Source organism: Barbatula barbatula (genome assembly GCF_947034865.1).
Source record: "Barbatula barbatula genome assembly, chromosome: 12".
Lineage (NCBI taxonomy): Eukaryota > Metazoa > Chordata > Actinopteri > Cypriniformes > Nemacheilidae > Barbatula > Barbatula barbatula.
In genome coordinates, this window is record NC_136775.1 from 12767348 (window position 1) to 12791062 (window position 23715).

At 39.7% G+C, this 23715-nt stretch overlaps 1 protein-coding gene across 2 annotated transcripts in view; it reads left to right on the forward strand.

Moving 5' to 3' along the window:
* Positions 1–23715, forward strand: part of grik5 (glutamate receptor, ionotropic, kainate 5) — a 54254-nt gene that overhangs the window by 18602 nt on the left and 11937 nt on the right. For both annotated transcript variants that reach the window (XM_079470394.1, XM_079470395.1), the window contains exons 4-7: positions 22480–22644; positions 22768–22932; positions 23045–23142; positions 23233–23398. In XM_079470394.1, the coding sequence (XP_079326520.1) occupies positions 22527–22644; positions 22768–22932; positions 23045–23142; positions 23233–23398 (547 nt within the window). In that variant the 5' untranslated portion in view covers positions 22480–22526. The remainder of the gene's footprint in view (positions 1–22479; positions 22645–22767; positions 22933–23044; positions 23143–23232; positions 23399–23715) is intronic.

Below are 23715 nucleotides of genomic sequence, written 5' to 3' on the forward strand. Positions count from 1 at the left end.
TCACTTGTTGTTTTGTGATATCGGAGCTCATTCATTTCAAAGTCACCAGGTTGGTGATGTTTTGTCGTGTTTCTCGTACAAAATGTTGAGCTTTGTGTGTTTGTGTCAGTACTAAAAAATTTGTTGAACCCTGTCTCACTTCTCAAGAAACTGTTGTCGTATGAAATTAAAGGGGAGAAGATTATTTTGTTAGAAAAGTTTTCCACCAGAACAAGTTTTCCTGTATCTCAGTGGTTAGAGCATGGCTCTAGCAATGCCATGGTCATGGGTTTGATCCCCACATACTTAGAAATAAAAATACTGTATAAAGGATAAGGCAATGTAAGGTGCTTTGGATATAAATGTCTGCCAAATGCGTAAAGGTATGATATTTTGTGGAAACCAAACAACATTGGCCCATATTGCCTTTCAAAATACTGAGACATGAATGAACAAATGATCAAAAATTATAATTCTGTCATAATTTACTCTATTTTCTGCTAATCTGGAAGGAAGATATTTGGAAGAATATCAGTAACCAAACAGATCTCATCCCCAATTTACCGCCATAGGTAAATTAGATACTATGGGAGTCAATGTGGCATGACATCTGTTTGGTTACTGACATTTTTCCAAATATCTTCTGTTGTGTTCAGCAGCACTAGGAAATGTATACAGGTTCGGAACAATCTGAGGTATGATGAGTAAATGATGACTTTAAATTCTCAAATCTCAAAAGTCTTAAGATCGATGTAATGGATTGCTTTATTTTATACCCATAAAACTGACTGCATTTTCTTATTTTCTGTTCTGTTCGCTTGCCTCGTCCTCCCTTTTCCCTCATCCTTTACAAAATCTCATTTGCATGTTCTGCGAGAGGGTTTATTGAAGTCTAACCCTGTGAATTACCTCATCAAGACTCAACAGCAGTCGTGAAATTTACTGTACCTCACTGTATCCTTTACATTCTTCCATTACGCATCCTGATTTTATTCCCTTCTCCTTTTCCCCTGTATCGTGCTGTTTTATCCCTTGATGTTTTCAGGGTTAATAAATAAGTTTTGTGCTGATACCATTTCTCACAAATTTCTCCCTCTCACTGGCCCTGTTTATTGAGATTGAGGAGGCTGCTGGGGCCCCAGAGCCCTGAAGTGTGGTGTAACAGAGAGAGAGGCAGTAAATCAAACTGAAGGGAAAATAGCACCCCTTTATTTATTGTGCCCTCTTCTCCAGGTCTGTCTGTCCTTCACCTCTGTCCAGGAGTGGGGAAGGAGGGAGATGATGGGGGATGAGAGAGGGCGGAGCTGTGTGGGGCAGGTGGGGGTAAAATACTACACGCAAACAGAATAATAGGTACAAAGCATGATATGACACAGGTCAACATGTCATGAATGCCTTAATAATAGACATTTGTGCATCCTAACCAGCTATGCAATTTTAATCTTCTATTTTTCATTTACTATGTCATTTAATTGTGCTCCAGTGTAATGCTTCTTTGGTTTTTAATTGGTCATTGTCTCTCATTATAGGTTTGGCACACATTCAAGCTTTCTGTCATTTTACATTTGTTTCCAGGTGTCAGGCCACGTCGACTCTCTCATCTTTAGGCCTCTGGCAGTTAAAGGCCCCAGGGCACTTGCCTCTTCGGCCTGGCCCATGATCCATTCCTATGTGTGTCTTTAAAATTATGCTAGTGTGATTCAGCGGTCTTGTTCATTGTGTCCTTCTGTGTTCATTGTGTCCTTCTGCCTCTGTCATTGTGTTGGTCTGAAGGAGGTGAATCTGTGCGTGTGTGTGTGGCTTCTCTTGTCCTCTAACAGTGAGCAGAACTAAAGGCCTGCAGCGGCAGCAGTGACACGGGAATTTACATACGTTAACAAAGAGAAAAAAGTGATTCAATTCAGAACAGCAAAAAGAAAATCCTCACATACGCTGGGAAGTCTCTCTCTTTCTCTCTCTCTCTTTTTGTAATTGGTATGACAAATACTTGTATGTTTGTATTGCCGAAGTGTACAGCGTACAAATAAAATGTAGCTGCATTTGTTGTTTTTTAGTTTCATTGGCACATAATATCGCTCGCCATCCCACCCATGTCCCTGAATACCATTTCATATCGGACAACAATAGTTATGAAAGAATTACACATTCAATACAGTTAGAAAGATCCACAATGAAATGATGGAGACAGACTCACTTCACATCACTCAATGTCCCTCATACTGTGGCAGACAAGCACATAATGTGCTGCTATCACACAGCAGTCTTTGTGTCCCTATTATAAAAAGGAATTTTTTCTTGTAAATTAGCAAATGTGGTGGGTGTGTTTTATGGATTTTTTTATGCATTCTGTCAGAATAGGCCTCTATTTGATCTCAATGTGGACACAACCTTTGTTTTTCTGTGTCTGACTATTCCTGTGGAAGTTTTGTGAGTGTGTACCTGTTCATGGTATTTTGTATTCTTGTTTTAAGGCCACATTTTTATTCTGGTCTTGTGTATGAGTTGATATAATTCAGTTTAATTTTTCTTGTAATTTGGTTCAATCTAATTAGTTAAACAGTGTTGTTCTTTCCCGGAGCGTCAGTGTGATGAGGGTCAGGAGATGTTAGTGAAACCTCACAACTAAAATGGGAGAGATGACTGATCTCTCTGTCTCTCTCTGCCCTGTGTTTGACTATCTCTGTTTCTGGACTGTAGTTGAGCATCTCTCTCTTTCTAAGCTGTGGTCGAGAGTCTCTCTCTGCCCTGTGTTTGACGATCTCTGTTTCCGGACTTTAGTTGAGCATCTCTCTCTTTCTGAGCTGTGGTCGAGAGTCTCTCTCTGCCCTGTGTTTGACGATCTCTGTTTCTGGACTGTAGTTGAGCATCTCTCTCTTTCTAAGCTGTGGTCGAGAGTCTCTCTCTGCCCTGTGTTTGACGATCTCTGTTTCCGGACTTTAGTTGAGCATCTCTCTCTTTCTGTGCTGTGGTCGAGAGTCTCTCTCTGCCCTGTGTTTGACGATCTCTGTTTCTGGACTGTAGTTGAGCATCTCTCTCTTTCTGAGCTGTGGTCGAGAGTCTCTCTCTGCCCTGTGTTTGACGATCTCTGTTTCTGGACTGTAGTTGAGCATCTCTCTCTTTCTGTGCTGTGGTCGAGAGTCTCTCTCTGCCCTGTGTTTGACGATCTCTGTTTCTGGACTGTAGTTGAGCATCTCTCTCTTTCTGAGCTGTGGTCGAGAGTCTCTCTCTGCCCTGTGTTTGACGATCTCTGTTTCTGGACTGTAGTTGAGCATCTCTCTCTTTCTGTGCTGTGGTCGAGAGTCTCTCTCTGCCCTGTGTTTGACGATCTCTGTTTCTGGACTGTAGTTGAGCATCTCTCTCTTTCTGAGCTGTGGTCGAGAGTCTCTCTCTGCCGCTGTGTTTGACGATCTCTGTTTCTGGACTTTAGTTGAGCATCTCTCTCTTTCTGAGCTGTGGTAGAGAGTCTCTCTCTGCCCTGTGTTTGACGATCTCTGTTTCTGGACTGTAGTTGAGCATCTCTCTCTTTCTGAGCTGTGGTAGAGAGTCTCTCTCTGCCCTGTGTTTGACGATCTCTGTTTCTGGACTGTAGTTGAGCATCTCTCTCTTTCTGAGCTGTGGTAGAGAGTCTCTCTCTGCCCTGTGTTTGACGATCTCTGTTTCTGGACTGTAGTTGAGCATCTCTCTCTTTCTGTGCTGTGGTCGAGAGTCTCTCTATGCCCTGTGTTTGACGATCTCTGTTTCTGGACTGTAGTTAAGCATCTCTCTCTTTCTGTGCTGTGGTCGAGAGTCTCTCTCTGCCCTGTGCTGTGGTCGAGAGTCTCTCTCTGCCCTGTGTTTGACGATCTCTGTTTCTGGACTGTAGTTGAGCATCTCTCTCTTTCTGAGCTGTGGTAGAGAGTCTCTCTCTGCCCTGTGTTTGACGATCTCTGTTTCTGGACTGTAGTTAAGCATCTCTCTCTTTCTGTGCTGTGGTCGAGAGTCTCTCTCTGCCCTGTGCTGTGGTCGAGAGTCTCTCTCTGCCCTGTGTTTGACGATCTCTGTTTCTGGACTGTAGTTGAGCATCTCTCTCTTTCTGAGCTGTGGTAGAGAGTCTCTCTCTGCCCTGTGTTTGACGATCTCTGTTTCTGGACTGTAGTTGAGCATCTCTCTCTTTCTGTGCTGTGGTCGAGAGTCTCTATCTGCCCTGTGTTTGAGGATCTCTGTTTCTGGACTTTAGTTGAGCATCTCTCTCTTTCTAAGCTGTGGTCGAGAGTCTCTCTCTGCCCTGTGTTTGACTATCTCTGTTTCTGGACTGTAGTTGAGCATCTCTCTCTTTCTGAGCTGTGGTCGAGAGTCTCTCTCTGCCCTGTGTTTGAGGATCTCTGTTTCTGGACTTTAGTTAAGCATCTCTCTCTTTCTGTGCTGTGGTCGAGAGTCTCTCTATGCCCTGTGTTTGACTATCTCTGTTTCTGGACTGTAGTTGAGCATCTCTCTCTTTCTGTGCTGTGGTCGAGAGTCTCTCTTTCTTTGCGCTGTGGTCAAGGGTCTCTCTGGGTGGCACTTTGCATGGCAGGTGCCAGCTTTAATCACAGTCATCACTGTTATTTTGCGCTGATTGCACATGTTATTGTAACTAATTAAAGACTGATGGGCATGAAATATTCAAGTTGCTTTATAATTAGCCCACTGAAGACAAGACATACCAGGGGCTATTCCCACTAACACATTCTCAGCTAGATCTAACACAGAATGACTTTAAACACCCACATTAAATATGTGGCATATGTTTTCTTCACATGAACAATATTTTGAAGACAGTTAGTCTCATGCACACACATGTTATATGTCTTAAACAATATGTCTCTCTCTCTCTCTCTCTCTCTCTCTCTCTCTCTCTCTCTCTCTCTCTCTCTCCCTCTCCCTCTCCCTCTCCCTCTCTCTCTCTCTCTCTCTCTCTCTCTCTCTCTCTCTCTCTCTCTCTCTCTCTTTCTCTTTCTCTCTCTCTCTCTCTCTCTCTCTCTCCCTCTCCCTCCCTCTCTCTCTCTCTCTCTCTCTCTCTCTCTCTCTCTCTCTCTCTCTCTCTCTCTCTCTCTCTCTCTCTCTCTCTCTCTCTCTCTCTCTCTCTCTCTCTCCCTCTCTCTCCCTCTCTCTCTATCTGTCTTTCTCTCTCTCTCTCTCTCTCTCTCTCTCTCTTTCTCTCTTTCTCTCTCTCTTTTTCACAGGCATGCACACACACACTCGCACACAGCCCTTGATGTCTGTTACCCACCCAAACATATCTGATTGCATTAATCTAATCACAAATTTAAAAACATGACCTTGATTTCTGTATTTCAGTATCTCCACTGATGTCACAGCCCATTACAAATAAAGTGCTTGAGGAATTAAAGCAGCCTGTTAATATTGAAGGAGCTTCAGTAGGAGGATAATTTAAAGTTATGTGATTACGTCTTTCACAGCTCTCTAGCAGCTTTGGCAAAATGTTAACCTTCAGCTCACACTATGTTAACTTAAAACCTTTTGAGGCAATTTCACATATTTGCTTACTTCAGCCAAAGCAGAGAAGCAGGGTGAAAATATAGGAGCATTTTATGAATGAGAGATTTAAAAATCAACTCATACCTACAGTATCTCTAAGGACATACAGATTATACATATTCAAGAACATGCACGGCTGGAACATTTAGTTACACAGTACTAGGCAAATCCTCAAGCATACATGTATACAAGAATTGTCACACTTTATTTGATACTACAATTTGGGCTCAGGTTTGAAGTGCAGTATCAGCCTCTGGAATGATACTATATCAATACCTTAAAGGGACAGTTCACTCAAGATAATAATTCTGTTATCATTTACTCGCCCTCAAGTTGTTCCAAATCTGTATGCATTTCTTTTTCCCAATGAACACAGAGAAAGATATTTGGAAGAATGCTTGTAACCAAACAATTCTTAGCAGGGTTTAATTTGTGCCGGAACAAGCTGGATCCGGCACCTCGTTTGGCAGATCCCTCACCTCCTCAAGCGCTAAAGGGAAACCTTCGTGCTGACCTGTTGCATGCATAATTTCAGTAAAAACCTCATATTTATAATAGCAATTTTATTTTGATAATGAACAAGCTGTCAAGTTTAAGATTCTGGAATATTGTGTGTGCGAGCACAATCTCTTGAGCTGTTATAACGGCAGAAATAACTTAAACTGTGATGATTTATGGTCAAACATATATGTCATCTATGTCATTAGATACTGCAAAGTTAGCTACTTTTAGTCGTGTACACTCTTGCACTAAAAACAGAACATTATGCTTTTGCAAAATAAAGAAAATTTTCGGGATGCGCCTTGTCATCTCCTTTCCTTTAACTTATTTTTGGAGAGCTGCACCTCACAAACTAAAGAAAACTCAGCAGCATATTGTCACTGTTTTTCCCTTTCTTTTTGTCAATCTGTTAATTGTCAAATATTCTGCGAACAGTATATTTATTATATACCTCGGAATTTACAAATTAAGCACTGGTTCTTGGTTTCTATAGTAGAAAAAAAATACAATAGTGGTCAAAAGTGCCCCAGAACAGTTTGCTTTCCTACAGTCTTCAAAAAATATTATTTCGTGTTCAACAGAACAAAGTCACGTATAAAGCAATTTTTTTCCTACTATGGAAGTCAATGGTGTCCAAGAACTATGGAGCGATTTTAGTCTCATTAATTATTCATGCGTAAAACAAGATACACACATGCGTAAACAGTTTCGCATGCATAAAACCTAATTTACGTGCACATAGTATATATTTACATTTACGAAAAGCAATTCACGTGCGTAAAACAAAACTATTTTCTCACAAATTATGTTTCGCAAACATACAGCTGCGCACATAACTTTCGAAAAGGTAAAATGTACGCGTTTGTCTTGTTTTACGAATGTGCAAATAGTCACACACGTGTGAATCGCCTTGGACGTGTGTGTGTGTTTTTTGAGACTCTCCTGGCCCCTTCCACTTGGGTTGTCGTACTCTTTAGCCAATCAGATTCAAGCTTACCATTCAACCAATCACAACCCGCTGAGGGCGCCGGACTCAAGGAAAACGGCTCTGCGCAACTTTAGTGCAGTTTGGCTCAAATAGAACGGAAATGATGCATCACCCTCACCGCACGTTAATCACATTACGATCTTTTCCACGCTTGCGCAGCTTTGTGGGTACAATTTATTAAATAAATTTATGTTAAATAAAATACAATACTCAATTTACTTCGCTGCTGTCCACCTGGTCTCATTTCACTATGCGTTCTGTCAAGTCAGTTTGAAATACTGTAATGTTTCCCCTGACTTTGTAGTTCTTTCTTCATGTAAATTAATATAGTCTAGTTAGACATACGTGTTATGTTCCTTATTGGCTTCTGTAAACGCCATTGAAGGGATTATTTTACTAATGGATAGATATATTAGCATGTATAGACCCATACTAATAAATGACTACATTTAAAGTTAACTAGTATTATCAGATTTTAATTTAAAAAAACGACACAAACCGTCTTTGACAATACTACTGACCGCAGATGGAAACACGGTAAGGTAAATAGACATGCCATACAGCAATGAATCGCAAAATGGGAGGAACCTGAAGATTTGCAGTGGATTAAAAAACTTTATTCCACATGTAACCAAAATCATCTATGTTCATGTAACAACTCTATTATTTTGGATTGGCAACCACATAAACACATCGTAATGGGAACGTAAGCATCATTTAAAAACATAAAAACAGACAAGCCTACAAAACAAAATATGTGCCGCCTGCACCAAAGCTGCGCAGAGCCGTTTTCCTTGAGTCCTGTAATTGGTTGAATGGTAAGCTTGAATCTGATTGGCTAAAGAGTACGACAACCCAAGTGGAAGGGGTTGCGTCGCCAGGAGAGTCTCAAAAAACACACACACACGTCCAAGGCGATTCACACGTGTGTGACGATTTGCACATTCGTAAAACAAGACAAACGCGTACATTTTAACTTTTCGAAAGTTATGTGCGCAGCTGTATGTTTGCGAAACGTAATTTGTGAGAAAATAGTTTTGTTTTACGCACGTGAATTGCTTTTCGTAAATGTAAATATATACTATGTGCACGTAAATTAGGTTTTATGCATGCGAAACTGTTTACGCATGTGTGTATCTTGTTTTACGCATGAATAATTAATGAGACTAAAATCGCTCCATAAAGAACTGTTTAGTTGCAAGCATTCTTCCAAATATATTTCTCTGTGTTCATCAGAACAAAGACATTTTTGCAGATTTGGAACAACCGGAGGGTGAGTAAATGAAGAAATATTTTTGTACTGTCTATGCTAAAAAAAGCATCTAGGACTGGCAATAGATTTAAAGACTTAACAATTTAAAGTTTATGTTATAATAAAACATAGTAGTATATATAATAAATAAGATAAAAAAAAAAAATGTACTCACACTTTTTTAAAAATACTGTATGTAGCAAAAAAATTGGCATGTTGTGTGACAGTAACAACATTTTATATTGTGAGCTTCTATGATCATTATATGCCACTCTACAAGTGATTTTCTGTGACAAATTTGGCAATAACAGATTTATACGCCAACACATCAGCTGCCGTAATTTATAAAATAATAAGATAGTGGCTGGTAGTAGTACCCTTATGTCACCTGATACCAGCATGATTCCTGCTATTTTCACCGCCTGTACTGTTACCAAGAATATTGCTGGACATTGTCCAAGAACTGAATACATACTATATAATCATATCCACTCTAGGTACAACTGTACAGCACAAGTTTGAAAGTAGTAAAACAGAGTATGGATAGTAATATCAAACCTAAAAGAAAGAAGCAAAAACTTGTTGGAACTTCCTCAAACACACATACACATTCTGTACTTATTCAGGTCCTGTACACCCCACTGTCACTTCTGTCGGGTGCTTTGATGGAGTGTGAACATGCCATACTCAAACAAAGGTGACTCTACCCTTTCATGTGGCTCTCTCTGCCTCTGTCAGCATACATTTCTCAACAGAGGTGCATCTCTGTACTTTCATTAGCTTCTCTCTCTCTCTCTCTCTCTCTCTCTCTCTCTCTCTCTCTCTCTCTCTCTCGCTCTCTTATTCCCCCACCTCAGGCTTGATCACACCCACTGGAGTTTATTTCTGCTCCTGTAGATTTGAGCCCCTGTGCTCTGATATCTCTCTGGATTTCTGTGTACGTATCTCTCATCCCCGCTTTCTGGAGCACCTTGTTCCATATAATCATTTCTAGGGTCCTCAGAAATCCATTGTTCTGTTTACCCAGCTTCACGTTTTTCTGTGATATTTCACGTTTTTTTTGTTAATGCGGGAAATTACACAGAATTTCAAAGCGAGCACTAAAAGCGTATCGCGGCCGAGGAACACGCTTGCTTTTGACAACTTCTGAGGGCATCGTAATACAGACTTTGCTTTTCTCATGATTCATGAACCATTCTGCGAACAACACAAACTCAAGCTGTGAGCAAGTAATGTGTTGTGCCAGTGTTGTACCGGTTGTTTAATGAAGATTTGTATATTTATCTCAGTATATATATACATAAACACAAAAATGCTCTAGTAAAAGAGGCTCAGTATGTCTACGTGGGTTTGGTTTGGAGAGCTTTTAGTGGTGTGGTGTTGAGAGAGGTTTTATTCTAAGGGAAACATTGTACTGGACATCAGCGCAGTGAGTATTTTACCATATATGGCATGAGTCAAGACATCTCTCCCTCTTTCTTTTTCTTCCATTAGTGAAAACTAGGACAGTTCATTTTTTATATCTGCCATATTTGGATCTGATCAAGCGTTAGTATTCCTCCAGCCTTGTGCCTCAAACTTCAGCCAAATGCTTTTATCCGAAACAACATTTTGGCTCTCATCATCTGTTTCCCTGTTGCTTTGTCTGTCCGTTACTATATCATGCTGTCTTCATGTAGCGTACACCGGTTCCATTATACCTTTAAATGGCTGAAATAGTACGTCAGCTTAGTCCGCATGGTAACATACTTGTTGAGTAGATCTTGGAGAAAAGCAACTCATTCGTATGCAGTCTAGTCAGTGGATATTTATGTCCACAGTATCGCCACCAGCTGCTAAACAGTCCAGTGAGTTCATCACAGTGCAAGCATAAAGTGAATTAAAACACATTTTAAAACACATTGATATTATTACTATCAAGAGACAGTGCACCCAAAGTGAACATTTTGTTTACTCACCCAACTTGCATGACTTTGGTTCTTCTGAGCAACACAAAAGGTGAATTTTGATAATATATGAATTGCATGCATGCATAGATCCTTGGATGTCAGCAAAAAGGACAACAAAATGTTGTAGGCCCAATGCATTTTAGATTAAATAAACTATAGCAGAAGTTCATGTAGAATGACGTAATTGCTGTTTTTGTGTACAGATCTGATCATCCAGTTCAAACTGCTTTTTATCCACTGACCTACATGCCCATCCCTCTACCTCCATTTCTAAAGCCCACCATTACAGCTCCCCCTCGTAATGAGCCTAATCTGGCACTTCATGGCCTCCTCTATCTCTCTTTCCCAGAGATTAAAATGGCCGCTTCACCTCCAGGCTTCATTACTCTTGGTCACGTGCTGTATCATGGTGAGCGAACTCATTTGGTCAGAGATAAATGGCGTAATTTAGAGGTGCGGTGTCTCTTTAAATGAAAGTGATGCAGGAAGCCATGGTACTGCTGGTGAGAGTGTAGCACTTAATCTTTGCCTGTTAGAGACTTATTAAGAACACTATTACCTCAGTGTATGATGACATTTCTGCTGTTTGATAGAGTGGGCCAAGCATTGGGTTTAAAGCTACAGCACTCACCACAGCGGATCAGAAAGTGCAGAGTTGATACAGCTTTATTGACAAGTTGACTGACCTTTAAATACACTTGAACAATTAACAGTGTTTCAGTGTGGTGAACTAAATGAAAGCACTTTTCTGATCCAAGATGCATGTTTTATCACATTTAAAGTGTTTCTTGGGTATTTGTAATATTTGTAAGTACAGCAAAGTTAACAAATTTCATGTTGTTATTTAAAAACACATTTTGAAGTTTAGTTTAGTTTTTCAAATCAACAACATAAACAAATGTTACTGCACAGGGGCGCTTTTGTGGCCCAGACTTCCAGTACACATCTTCACCGAATAGAGTCCCTGTAGATTTATTCTGTACAAAGAAATAACAATAAGTACATAAGTAAATTACATTAGCTAACAAGTTATAAGTATTATTTTGAGTCTTTAGAAGAAACGTTACTTGGCTACAAAGTTACACGACCAATTCAACAAATAGTTTTTTCAATAAAATGAATATAAAAAAATTCAAGAAATGGTTATTTAATTATATTACAATAAAATATTAACATTGTTACTTGGCTAAACTTAAATGCAACAAATTTACACAACCAATTCAACCAATTGTTTATTTATTAAAATGTATATACAATAAAATTCAACAAATTATTTAATACGATGATTGTGAAATTAAATATTAATATAAATTGATTAAAATATTATTAGCCATTAGCCAGACCGATAAACAAACTAGCCAAACCATAAATGGACCAGGCATGTATATCCGTGAAACCATCTATAGCTAAACATGTAAAAAATACTAAATATCACATATTTACTGTAATTCCAAATGTCATTTTTAATCCTATATAATACTATAAACTATGATCGTACTAGAAACATTTACTATTAGATGAAACCCTTTATCTTCAAAGATGGTACTTGCACATTTTGGATATGTTTTAGAATGAATGTCGATGTTATACCCTTAAATCATAATTATTTTTAAACACATATATGTAATTGCACCATGTATTTATTCATAAATGATTTCAGATTTTGAGCAATAAATATATGTATTGCAATTCAGCAACGATGCTGATCTTTCCGATCTCCCAGATTTTTCTTTATTATAATGTTTAAGACAAGAAACTTTAATATAATTAAGCTGACCAATAACATCAGCTAAGGGGCAGAGCTTGTGCTAATAAAGGCTCCTAAAGAGAAGTAGATTCCTTTAAAGTGGCAATCGGAAAGTTTGTCTTATTAAAAAAGAACTAAAAACAAGTGGAAGTATGTGAAAGAACGGTGTTTAAATTAACTATGTCATTACCCTTGCTGGATTCACCACGGAAGGCTTGTAGTAATGGTTTGTAATTTTTCTTGTCGGGTCGTGTTTCTCCGGAAATCCTTATTAGGTGTCCTTCGTCTATGCGTAATTTCATCACATTCGGGAACAGAACGAAGAGGACACTGCTAGCCCGTGTGTGGATGCTATGGGATTGTAGACAGAACATTTTTTGGAAACTTTTAGTATTATTTATGGCGGCGTTTAGTACTTTTACTTTTAAACGCCAAGCAGTGCTGACATCTTAGGATTCATTATTGTGAAAACCAAGAAAGTTCAAACTGATGAGAGTTTACAATGAAAAAGTGAATGTGAGGACTCGTGTGAAAACGAGAATTAATATTGGCAAGGCATTTCAAAGGTGGCGTGAACTCCGTGATCTGAAAGGATTGAAAACGGTTGCAGACATGGCTTTATTTCTTCTGAACAGAATAGGTAAGACAATTTAATATTTCAATAGATAACACAAAAACCGTAGCTCACTTGGTGTGTTAATACAGACAGTTACAGTTTCATCGGTTGTTCTTTTTCTCTTTGTTATGTTCAGTATGATAAATGTAACTTAAACCCTATTTGCAAGGGATTAGTATTATCTGGTGACCTCTTGTGATTTAGAAATTACCTCCCACATCTGTATATCATGTGGTGCACTCACACTTATAAGTGAAGTCATTTACGGACTCATTTCCCGGATCTGATGTTGTGTATAGTTTGTCTATATATAGTTGTATGCTGTATAATAATATATGACCGTACCTGTCAGCATTTGAGACCAGCGATCGGGGATCTTCTCTCCGGTTTGCGTTATGGGAGTTTCCAAGAGAAATAACAAAACAGGAGACTCTCGGCCAAAACGGCATTGTTGGCAGGTATGGATATGACCCAGCACCCGAGATAATATCAAAACACTTCAACACAGCCTCCATTTGCGCTATCTGGGTATGTATATGTTCTTAAATGTTTCATGGTATATCATCTGCCTTGTTATTTGTTTATTATGTGCTACGGATGTACAGTGAAGATTCTCACCAGTGCACACACAGGCCACACCTCACGTGACATACGACTCAAAACATCAGACTCATCGGCACAATTGAGCAGTGCCGAATCACAAATACCTCTGCACACCACCTGCACACCCTGTTTACAGAAAGCCCCTTTAAATCGTAATGTTTTTACATTTATGTAATTGCACCCTGGATTTTTTTCGTAAAAGTTTTCTGAATTTCGAGCAATAACTATTTTTATTGCAATTCAGCAATGATGCTTCAGATAGGATCTTTCCTATCGCCCTGATTTTTCCTGATTATAGTAAAGTTATGGTGAAGTCTACTAACTGCTTTAAAATATTTAACAAAGTATAATTTATATAGTATAATCCACCAATATTTACCACAATAGCTGAACTGAACAAAGCCAGATCAAAAACAATACCATTATAATTGTGTTTATTTATTCAAATACTTTTTCTACTATTCTATGTGCTTTTTAATGCATTTACACTGCCTCCTTTTTTGCACATGCATGGAAGCACACCTCAAATGAGATGCTATTTTGTTGACAAAATTCTCTGTAGACTATTCCTTCGAAATTCAGCTCCATGTTTTGAGTAGAAGTTTTGAAAAAGAACTGTACACCGTTGTCAGTGTAGGACAACCGGCAACATTGTCCTGGGATCCTTTTAGTATTATGTGGTTTAGCATTATATCTGTATTCTTGAAAGTCTCACAGGAATTTATCAGCGAGGTACAGTGTGACATAAAAACACACCCGACCCAACATTTCTTACATCTCGTTTGAGGTTATTTCTTGGAAACATTCTCCGGCTGAACTTTGATGCGTTTTATTCTCAGCATAGGCTACCTGGCTTAGCAGGCTGCTCGGGGATAGCTGCTCTCAGCTGGGGGCTGAAGCGTGGAGTTTGCACAGACACAGCTTGTTTATTGTTTACGGTCTCTCACCAGAGACTAACAAACAAAAGAAGCATCAGTTCCTTTCCGTGACCCTTGCCTGCTGTTCCCACAGAGCATCACTACCCTGCTTTTATTCGCTTCCAGCTGATATATACAGGATGAGCAAACACGCGGATGCTCAGTGTAACACATGTATGTATGTTTCCTGTACGCTGAACCTGCTACGTATACAGTACTTGCATAAATATTCCCTGGTGAGGTGGACTGCGAGTTGTAGCAGTCTGCTGAGGGTTTTTGGATTGTAAAGGCTGATTGATTTTTTTGCACTATGAGTTCTGTGTTATTTTGGATGCCTGCTTGGACGCGTGGCCAACAGAGATGCTTGCGTGGCGCTGCCTTTGTTCGTTTCATAATGTTGGCACAAGTTTCAGAAGAAACCTCTTGTAACGGTTAACACTTCGGTAAATGTTAAATGTGCTTTGCTTGTTTGGTTACCATGACTGTACAAGTTAAGTAATCAAACACAACAGTATGATCTCTCACTTTTATTCTATAACCCTGCAGTTATATATAGAATCCTCCATCGCCACCCACACTTCCACCCATGCTCTTTCTATCTTTCTCTCCAAACTAACTCCCTCTTCACTCTTTCCATCACACGTTCATCCTCTTTCATTCGTGTTCTCGCTCTTGGACATGATTTACACTTTCCTATTCCTGCCCGTCACTTAATGACTTGGTTAACAGCGGCACGGCACCCATTTTTGTTCTCCTCCTATACACTTTTCTTTTCAGAAGCTTTGTTAGCGCTCTTCTTCGTCTGCTGTATGTAATCCCCTGTCACTGTATTGTGTGCCTGTGTGATGTCAGGTGACGAGTTATTGATTGTATGCTTGGCTGTAAGGCCATGTGATTAAATGCAATGAATGGGTGGAGAGGAGAGCAAGATAAATCACCTATATGCCAATGCGCTTCTGTGGGGGTTTGGGTTTGATTAAGAGAGACTTGAATCTTTTCCTGTCTGTGGTGCTTTGTATTCGGATATTTTTAATAGGGCTTGTATCATGAGGAATGAAATTTACCTTGATCTTATGAGATAAAAGAGCCTTATGAAACCATGTTTTGTGAATGAACTTTCACGATTTAAAACTTTCCCTCCAGTCCACAAAACTAAAATTAATTGAAACTTTTAAGACCTCCTTGGCAACTGTTATCGATGCATTTCAGCCAGATCTGATCTTAACTGTGAAAAAAAACATTTCAGCCCAGATTGTTGAATCTGTCAAGATTTGCACAGTTGCTGCTTTTGAAAGATGGGGCAGTAAAATCTGTATTTGACACCTGCAACAAACAATGTATTTTTTAAGTTTCTGTAATGGTTAATCCACCAAATCGTCACAGTGGTATTTCTTATGATAAAATATAATATGTTATCCATAATTTCTTTAAACGTACTGTTTTAACAGAGGCAGAGAATATATCAAATGATATATTCAGTTGATTCATTTCTGATATCTGAGAGAAGTTGAGTGTGCTGCCTCAAATTAAGGTACAAAAACATAAGCCTATTACGTTGTTCAGTTTGTTATTTGGCCAATAAAACAGACAGATTGCTTAAAGATTTGTGTTAAAATGTGTTATGCACTGTACAAAGAGGTTGATTATTTCTAAACCTTTAAATTAATTCTTTGTTAATTCTTGGATAAACAGGACAGCAATATACTGTATAACAACAAATTAGTAAAAAAAATATTTCTCCAATAAAAATGTAAGCAAGAAATGTAGTGAAGAGGCCATTCCTATACTTCTAAGAAAAATATCCTGGGGCTAGCACATCAAACACCAGCTGTGTTATAATTGTCATAAAAATTTGTGTGTTAATAGTTTTTGTGCTCATCCTCTGATCTGTTATGAAAGCTTGAAAGTTTTTAAGAAAGACTCACACGCACACATACGCATACGCATACGCATACGCACACGCACACGCACACACACACACACACACACACACATACACATACACATACACATAGCCTACAGATATACAGTATGCATTATGGATGTGTTCAAACCCTTAGTCCCGACTCACTGAGCTATGAAACGAGGCCATGCTAATCTCGCGTTAAATGTTTGTGCTTCCATAAATACCAAGCCTTTTCGCTTATTTAGTTTTTCCTTTTAGCATATGGGCCATTACCATAATGACACATCACTGGTGGCCTGATAAACATTTTAGCTGTAAAATCTCCAGAGTCATATCCGTGGAACTTGATCCTAGCCTAATAAGCTATCTGGAACTCTACCTGGGATTCAGCTGGTTTAGCTGAGCTTAATTAGACCTCAGTGAGCTTGATAACTAGATTTCATCAAGCTTGCACTGATTTAATGAGATTCTATTGGGCATGCTAACAGGTGCCCCATGCGTTTACCCGGCGAACATCCAGGAATACTCGGAGGAAGTCTGCAATAACCCTACAGGTCTATTCCAGCCTAATGAGATTCTTAAACAAAGGAGTTGCTTTAATAGTGTGTGATGAGCTTGGTGTTGCCTAATTCAGATAAGATCCCTGGGGGTTTAGCGTCTTTGTGCAAAGTAAAGACAGATTCGTGTTCTCGGAGGTCGAAAGGTATTTAGGGTAGTAAGTACATCAGTCTGTTTATACCATGTACGCGATTTAGTGAAGCTGAGCTTAGGATGATATACGGTAAGAGTGTTTTTAACACTCTGTTTCGGGCACTTTCGGCAGACTAATGTGCAGTGAAATGTAGTACCAACAGCAGCAGTGACACATCAATACGCCTCGGAAGCGCTAACAATAATCCCAGAGAAGCCTGTAATCATATTCAGTTTCATGCCAAGTGAAAAGATCAAAATTCACCGTGTTACATTTCCATACTGATGAACTTCAAAGGTGGAAGATGAAAAACCAACATTAACTTGCTGCAATATCAGATGCATTCTCTCACCAATCCCATCTCGTCCTGTTGCCACGGCAGCGTAATCTGGCTAGGAGAGAAAGGCATGGATGGAGCAAATGTCGTCTGCCTCATTTAATGTTGGTGTCAATATGTGTGCGCAAGCGTTTGTGTGAATGTCACAAAGTATCATGAAAACCATCGGTTGATCTGTGTCTTAGCTTCATCATGTATACGACTGCTAAATGACTAAATGTAAATGTAATACGTGGTATGTGGCCTTTTCTTTAAAGGAACAATACAGGGTTTTTAACAGGATCTATAGAGAGAAATGCAATATAATATACAAAACTACATCTTCCGAGGTTTATAAAGACCTTACGTAATGAACTGTTATGTTTGTAATACCATAGAATAAGCTATTAATATCTACATACAGAGCAGGCCTACATACAATGAATTCGCCGCCATGTTTTGTACAGCAGCCATAAACGGACAAACAAATCTACAGTGCTTCTCCCCTGTAAAACAGACTCTCGCTCACTCTTCAGTTTTAGCGCCAACGCACTCTCTCTCTCCAGCATCTTGACGTGTACAATATTAAATTGGTTCCGGATAAACAATGACGTTCAAAACTGCTCTGTCACACATGTTACATGTTACAACAACATCATATCTTGGTTCTGACAAAAAGAAAACCAATGTTACTTACATACTGCTCTGAATCAAAGCAATCCCCTCGAGGGTGATTTTTAGACAATCTTTCTCTGCTGAAAAAGTATCTCCACTTAAAGCCTTAGTACCGCGGGTCCTAACATGTCTCTGCTGGAATGTCTTTTATATATAAACTCCTAGCTCCGACTGACTTTTATCCTTCATTTACATTTAGTCATTTAGCAGCGCTTTTATCCAAAGCCACTTACAAAGAGTTCGGGGAGCAATAAGCGATATGTCATACAGGAGCAATAATACAATCGGTGCTGATACAAAGTTACTAGTTTCAACAAAAGCTAGACCACTACCTGTTGAGAGAAAGAGAGAGAGTTGGTGTACATCTTTTTTTTCATCTGTCCGGTATTCACAGAAGAGATGGGTTAAGTCGTTTTTTGAAGGTTGTGAGAGATGTGGTCGACCGGACTGAGTTAGGAAGAATGTTCCACCAGAAAGGAGTTGAGAAGGAGAATGAGCGGGAAAGCGATTTACTGCCCATATGAGAAGGCATTACAAGGCGCCGCTTGTTTGCTGAACGCAGGGTTCTTGATGGGGTGTAAGAGTGTAAGAGGGTGTAAAAGCATTCCGGTGCAGATCCAGTGATAGTCCTGTAGGCAAGCATCAGTGACTTCAATCTGATATGGGCTTCAACCAGTAGCCAGTGGAGAGAGATGAAAAGGGGTGTCACATGAGCCCTTTTGGGGTGTTGGAAGACGAGGCGTGCTGGTGCGTTTTGAACCAGCTGGAGTAGTTCTAATGCCCGCAAGATCTCTTCCCTGTGTCAACATGAAAAGACGCACTGTCTCAGCCGACGACATATTTTTGTACTGTGGTGGACACCGTCATGTTTGGACAGAGATATTCTTTGTAAATCTATAATACAACGTAGTGGCCGCTGTAAATAAAAGCTGCACCTTTAGGGCCTAGTAAAAAGTTCATAAAATGAATATTGCTGGTGTTTGTAAAGGTTCAGTATAATCCAGTGAAGCACAAAGAGGCAGGTACAGCTCTGATAAAACATATAATGGAGCAGACAGCATGCACCTTCTTTTTTTAAAAGAGGTCACATTCTGGGTCATTTGGTGCCCTTTAGATGCTATAAAACATAACGGAAAGAAAAAGCCAATTTTTAACTGCTTAACTTGTTATGGAGTGCTGCTGTTATGATGTAGTTTTGTAGGCCGAAACCTTAGAAATTAGTTGACAATGGGTTTTTGGTTTAATGACTGAAATGTTTTTTTATCCTCAAAATAAAACACACCACATATGTTGTTTGAGACTTTAGCGTACATGTACAAGTACTTTTCAATTTCTCAATTTAAAATCTGATTTACCTTCACATATAAACGGCATCAAGCATACAAATTTAAAAAATAATGCAAAATGGACACCATTCCCCAAATAATGTTGATGGAGAGACTCAACCACAGATTATTTCCTTATCAGGAAACATGTTTTTAAAAAGGTTAGTGTGAAGTTTAGTGGTGATGATGTTAAAGTCGAGTCACCATGCATTTTATTATAGCCTTGGGTTAGCTTTTTATGTCTGGCAATTGCATTTAGGCTTCAAAAATCATTTAAAAAAATCTGTTCATTTCTGAAGAATATTAGTAAGACATGCAGACAAAGCATATCATGATCACAGAGCTATTTTTCTTTATATCCTATTTGCTGATGTCTGGATTGGCCTTCTGTTGATGTCCAGGTTGGCCTACAAAAATACTTAATCATGGCAGCACTCTTTGTGTAAGATGGGATATTTAGAAGGACCCGGGTTCAATCGTAATCTTTTTAATGTTTTATTGAGCAAAATTGCAACTGAAATAAACATTACATAACATTACATTAGCAAAGTCATTACTATACAGCAAGCATTGCTTTATGGAAATGTACAGGCTTGACATTTTGTATTTAGAAGAAAAAGTTATACATAACTTAAACTTATAAAAACTTGATGATCTGTGGGAGGAACTCAATTGGCCTGTTCAAACTGTTGCGCTGACCACATGAATGTGTGATTTCCTGCACAGCGATTTTGACAATAGCCCATCTTTATTTTAATTTAAGATGCATTTAAGCTTCACTTGGCTCGAAATCTGAGGGGGCATATGAATAAAACTTCTGCACACTGGACAATCACTTGAAGTAATGTAGTGGTGAATGCATTCATTGGTCTTTGGAAGTGGTTTTGTGTTTTTGCGTTTTTGTTATGCTGCACTTAACAGCGGCCTGCACCTTGCTTCCCAATGTAAACTCCCAAGTCTCAAAGTGTCACGGCTCTAGAGAACATCCTCAGACGTCATGCGTGGAGGAATCATCGTGTTTGTTTTCTTTGCCAAAGGGAATGCTGAAAAAGCCGTTGAGCTGAAATGCTCTCATTTAAATCTGTTGGCACAGCAGGGTGGGTTTAATCATTCATCTGACACAAAGAACAAGCTTTCACACTGACATAAGCCTTTCATCTTCATATCTTATCACGCAGTGTAAAAAAGTGTTCAAGCTAAATTGAATATTCAACAGCGACTGACCACACCTGGCTTTAAACACTGTCTGTGAAATCCTGCCAAGGAAATGTTCATCTCTTATTGGCACGACCACAACTGCTGGATGACGGCTTCCATCAGTCTTAATTGCATGACGTTGATGTGCGAGTGGGCTGAAAGTCATTTGCTTTCTGCTGCGAGGCGACTCATTGTCCGGCGGTCTAAAGCCTGCACTGATCACTTGTCCATCTGCTCGTCTGTGCACCCACCATGTATGCTGGATTTGACATAAATGTTTGCGTTGCACCCAGGGTGACCCTCATCAGTGGTTGCTATAGTCAAAACAACCATTTTCAAAAGCTTAGAAGTGTGTGTGCGTGTGTGTAAGTGAGTGAGAAAGAGAGGTCTGTGGAAAAGCTAAGACATGTAGGATCAGAAGGTGGTTAGAAAAGGAAGGAAACACTTTCAAGCTGGTGGATTTTCTCTTTGTAAGAGTTAGCGTTCACATGTTTGATTCAGAGCTGGTTAAAGACCAAGTAAGAGGCTCAGAGCACAAAAATATTGTCAAAGGAGAAGGAAGTCAGAAGCTGAAAAGGAGAGAATATGGAAGTGATAAGGCGTCTCTGATTTGCTCCCGTGATGGAAGACGATTCAGCACGCAATGTTTGCATGTGTGTGTGTGTTTGCCAATTTGTCCAGACCTTTGATGGAGAGGGCTTTTGATGGTTTTATTAAACTCTTGTGGTTTTGGATTGTCGAGTGCCAGCGGGGACGCATTACGGGTGTCTTTTTCTGCCTCTGTTCTGGACCCTTTCCATGCTGGTTCCAGGCTCAAAGTGGGAAGGGAAAGATAAGAAAGGGAAAAGCTTCCCTCTACGTTCAAGAGAAGCCCACTGTCGTAATCTCAATGTGTCGGCATCAGCTGGTTCTGGCAACGCGCGCATCCAACATTCTCGTTTCACAATCCAAATCAATTAAGGCGAATGAATTAGTATGCTATTATTATAACTGTCAGATTCACTTCGTACTTACAAAGATGAAAAAGTAACAAATGAAGCAGTTTCTGCTATCTACCCCTCCCTTTCCCCGAGGGCCCCTCTTCAAGCGTATTCTGTCTCTCTGTGCCGCTCTCATTTTCCTCATTTATTTCTCTCTTTCAGTCTCCTTCTTCTGACATTTCTTCTCTGTCTTTCCTTTCCCTTTAACCATCACGATGTGCAGACTGAAAAGATTTTATTTATTTACACATGATTAAATGCAAACAGCGGGTGTGTACTTCAGATTTATACTTGCAGTCATTAGTGTTAGAAAATGAGTGCATAATGCTATTTTTTTATTATGGCTGGACAGTAATGGCATTCTTATTGCTAGTATGTCTGGCATCTTCAACCTCATTCGTGCTAATGGCCTATGGGTGGGTAGGGAATTGATACAGGAACCCCCTTGACATTTACATCAATAATAATTTTAGTAGTTTTGCAAAGTCACACTTGTAATACACTTGAATTAAACATGGAAGCACCAATGAAATTGTAGCTCAACTTCAGCTTCAGAAACGCTTAAGTTAATACAAAAAAATAAAATGATATTCAACTATTCTGAGGCTGAAGTTGAGCGAGATGTTTAATTGGTGCTACCATATTAAATTGTATGCTGTGAAAACGCGAATCGCACCGCAAGTAGGTCTATCGCGTCTTTGCATTGACTTAACATGTAAATCACTTAACGCTTGCTGTGAACAAACTATAAGTGTGGTACAGTGTTTTATTTACATTCCCAACACACAATAGGTTCCAGCACACCACCTCCGACTCACTATATGCACACTCAAACACATTTCTGTTTATTTTCTCTATTACATTTTCTCACTCTGCTGACATATTCAAAATGACTGAGAGAAAGGGGGTGAACAAAGAGCGTGAAGAAGTATATCCATTCTTTCCTCCCTTGGGGCAAATAAATCTTGTAAGCTGTTTAAAGGTCAGAGTTCCCTAACATTGTATCGTGTCGTGCGTGAGATGGTGAGAAGCATCATAGACATCAGGTGTTTGAATGTCAGGAAGATTTCCCTGTGCTGCTGTCAGGGACGAGTGTGACATGGTCATGACCTGCGTCAGCAAACTGTCATCAGACTGATTCATGATGATGCTTTGCACCACCACGGTTGTGTCCAATATAACACCAACCGGCTTATGAATGTGTATGGAGGTTATACCTTTGTGTTGGGATTTTGGGGAATAAAAGGAATACAAATAATGTTGTGTTTGGCAGTACACTATCACATGGTGACAGTATGTGTTTGTCGTTTGTTCTTTTAGGGGGTGCTATAGGCAGCAGAAGGCATCTCCATGAGGAGCGGTAGAAGATGCCGGAACTGCCAGCGCTCCTGCTGTCGATTTACTTCCGCTTCCTGTTAGTCAACGTGGTTACCATGCCGCCTTCTTCCCTAGGCCAGACCTCTGTTCTGTCATCTGTACGGATGGGTAAGTGGCACACAATGGTTCTTTTGGATCAGTGATTTTAATGCCAGTTTATCTACTCTTAGATCTCTTGTGAAGATTTCTCTCTTCTTGTCTGTCTATCTCACGCTCTCTCCTGTCTGTTAGCGGCGATTCTGGATGACAGCTCTGTCTGTGGGCGTGGGGAGCGTTTAGCGTTAGCATTGGCACGTGAAAACATTAACAGCATGATGGAGGGCCCAACTCGTGCTCGCGTGGAGGTCGACATCTTTGATCTCCAGAAAGACTCTCAGTATGAAACTACAGATACCAGTGAGTCATACACACACATCATCACATCTCTCGACACTGTATACTTTAAAAAAAGAAGAAATAGAGTGGAGGGAGTGAATGAATTTAATAAAAAGGACTACCTTTTGCGTAGTGTGCCAGATTCTGCCAAAGGGTGTGGTCTCTGTGATTGGCCCCACCTCCAGTCCCGCCTCTGGTTCCATAGTTAGTCACATTTGTGGGGAAAAGGAGGTGAGCCTCATTTGCAAATTCTATTGATATCCTATTTTTGCTTATTCGCCAACACTGATAAATGTTTCTGTCTTGTGCACTTTCTTTCAGATCCCCCACATTAAAATTGGTCCAGAGGAAACTCCACGACTTCCTTACCTGCGGTTTGCATCTGTGACTCTGTATCCTAGTAACGAGGATCTGAGCCTTGCCATTGGGTCCATCCTACGCTCTTTCAGCTACCCATCGGCTAGTCTGGTCTGTGCTAAGGCTGAATGTGAGTTTAAGAATTCACTTAACCCATCAGTTTTTGTCTTCCCTCAAGCTTGAATATGCAAAATTATTTCACACAGAGAACAAGAAAAACGAAAAAATTGGTAGTTCAGATGGTCAATTCTGATTGGATGAGCTGTAAGTCATTGCAAAATGACTATAAATGCACATTCTGTAATTTAGCACCATGTTTCTTCATTGCTAAGCAAACTCCCACAGGAATTAAAGTGCAACAGTATATTAAAAGAATTGTTGATTCTGGTGTGCTTTATGATATTATTCTCATAGTCATTTTATAAAGGCATCGCTTTGTTCCACACA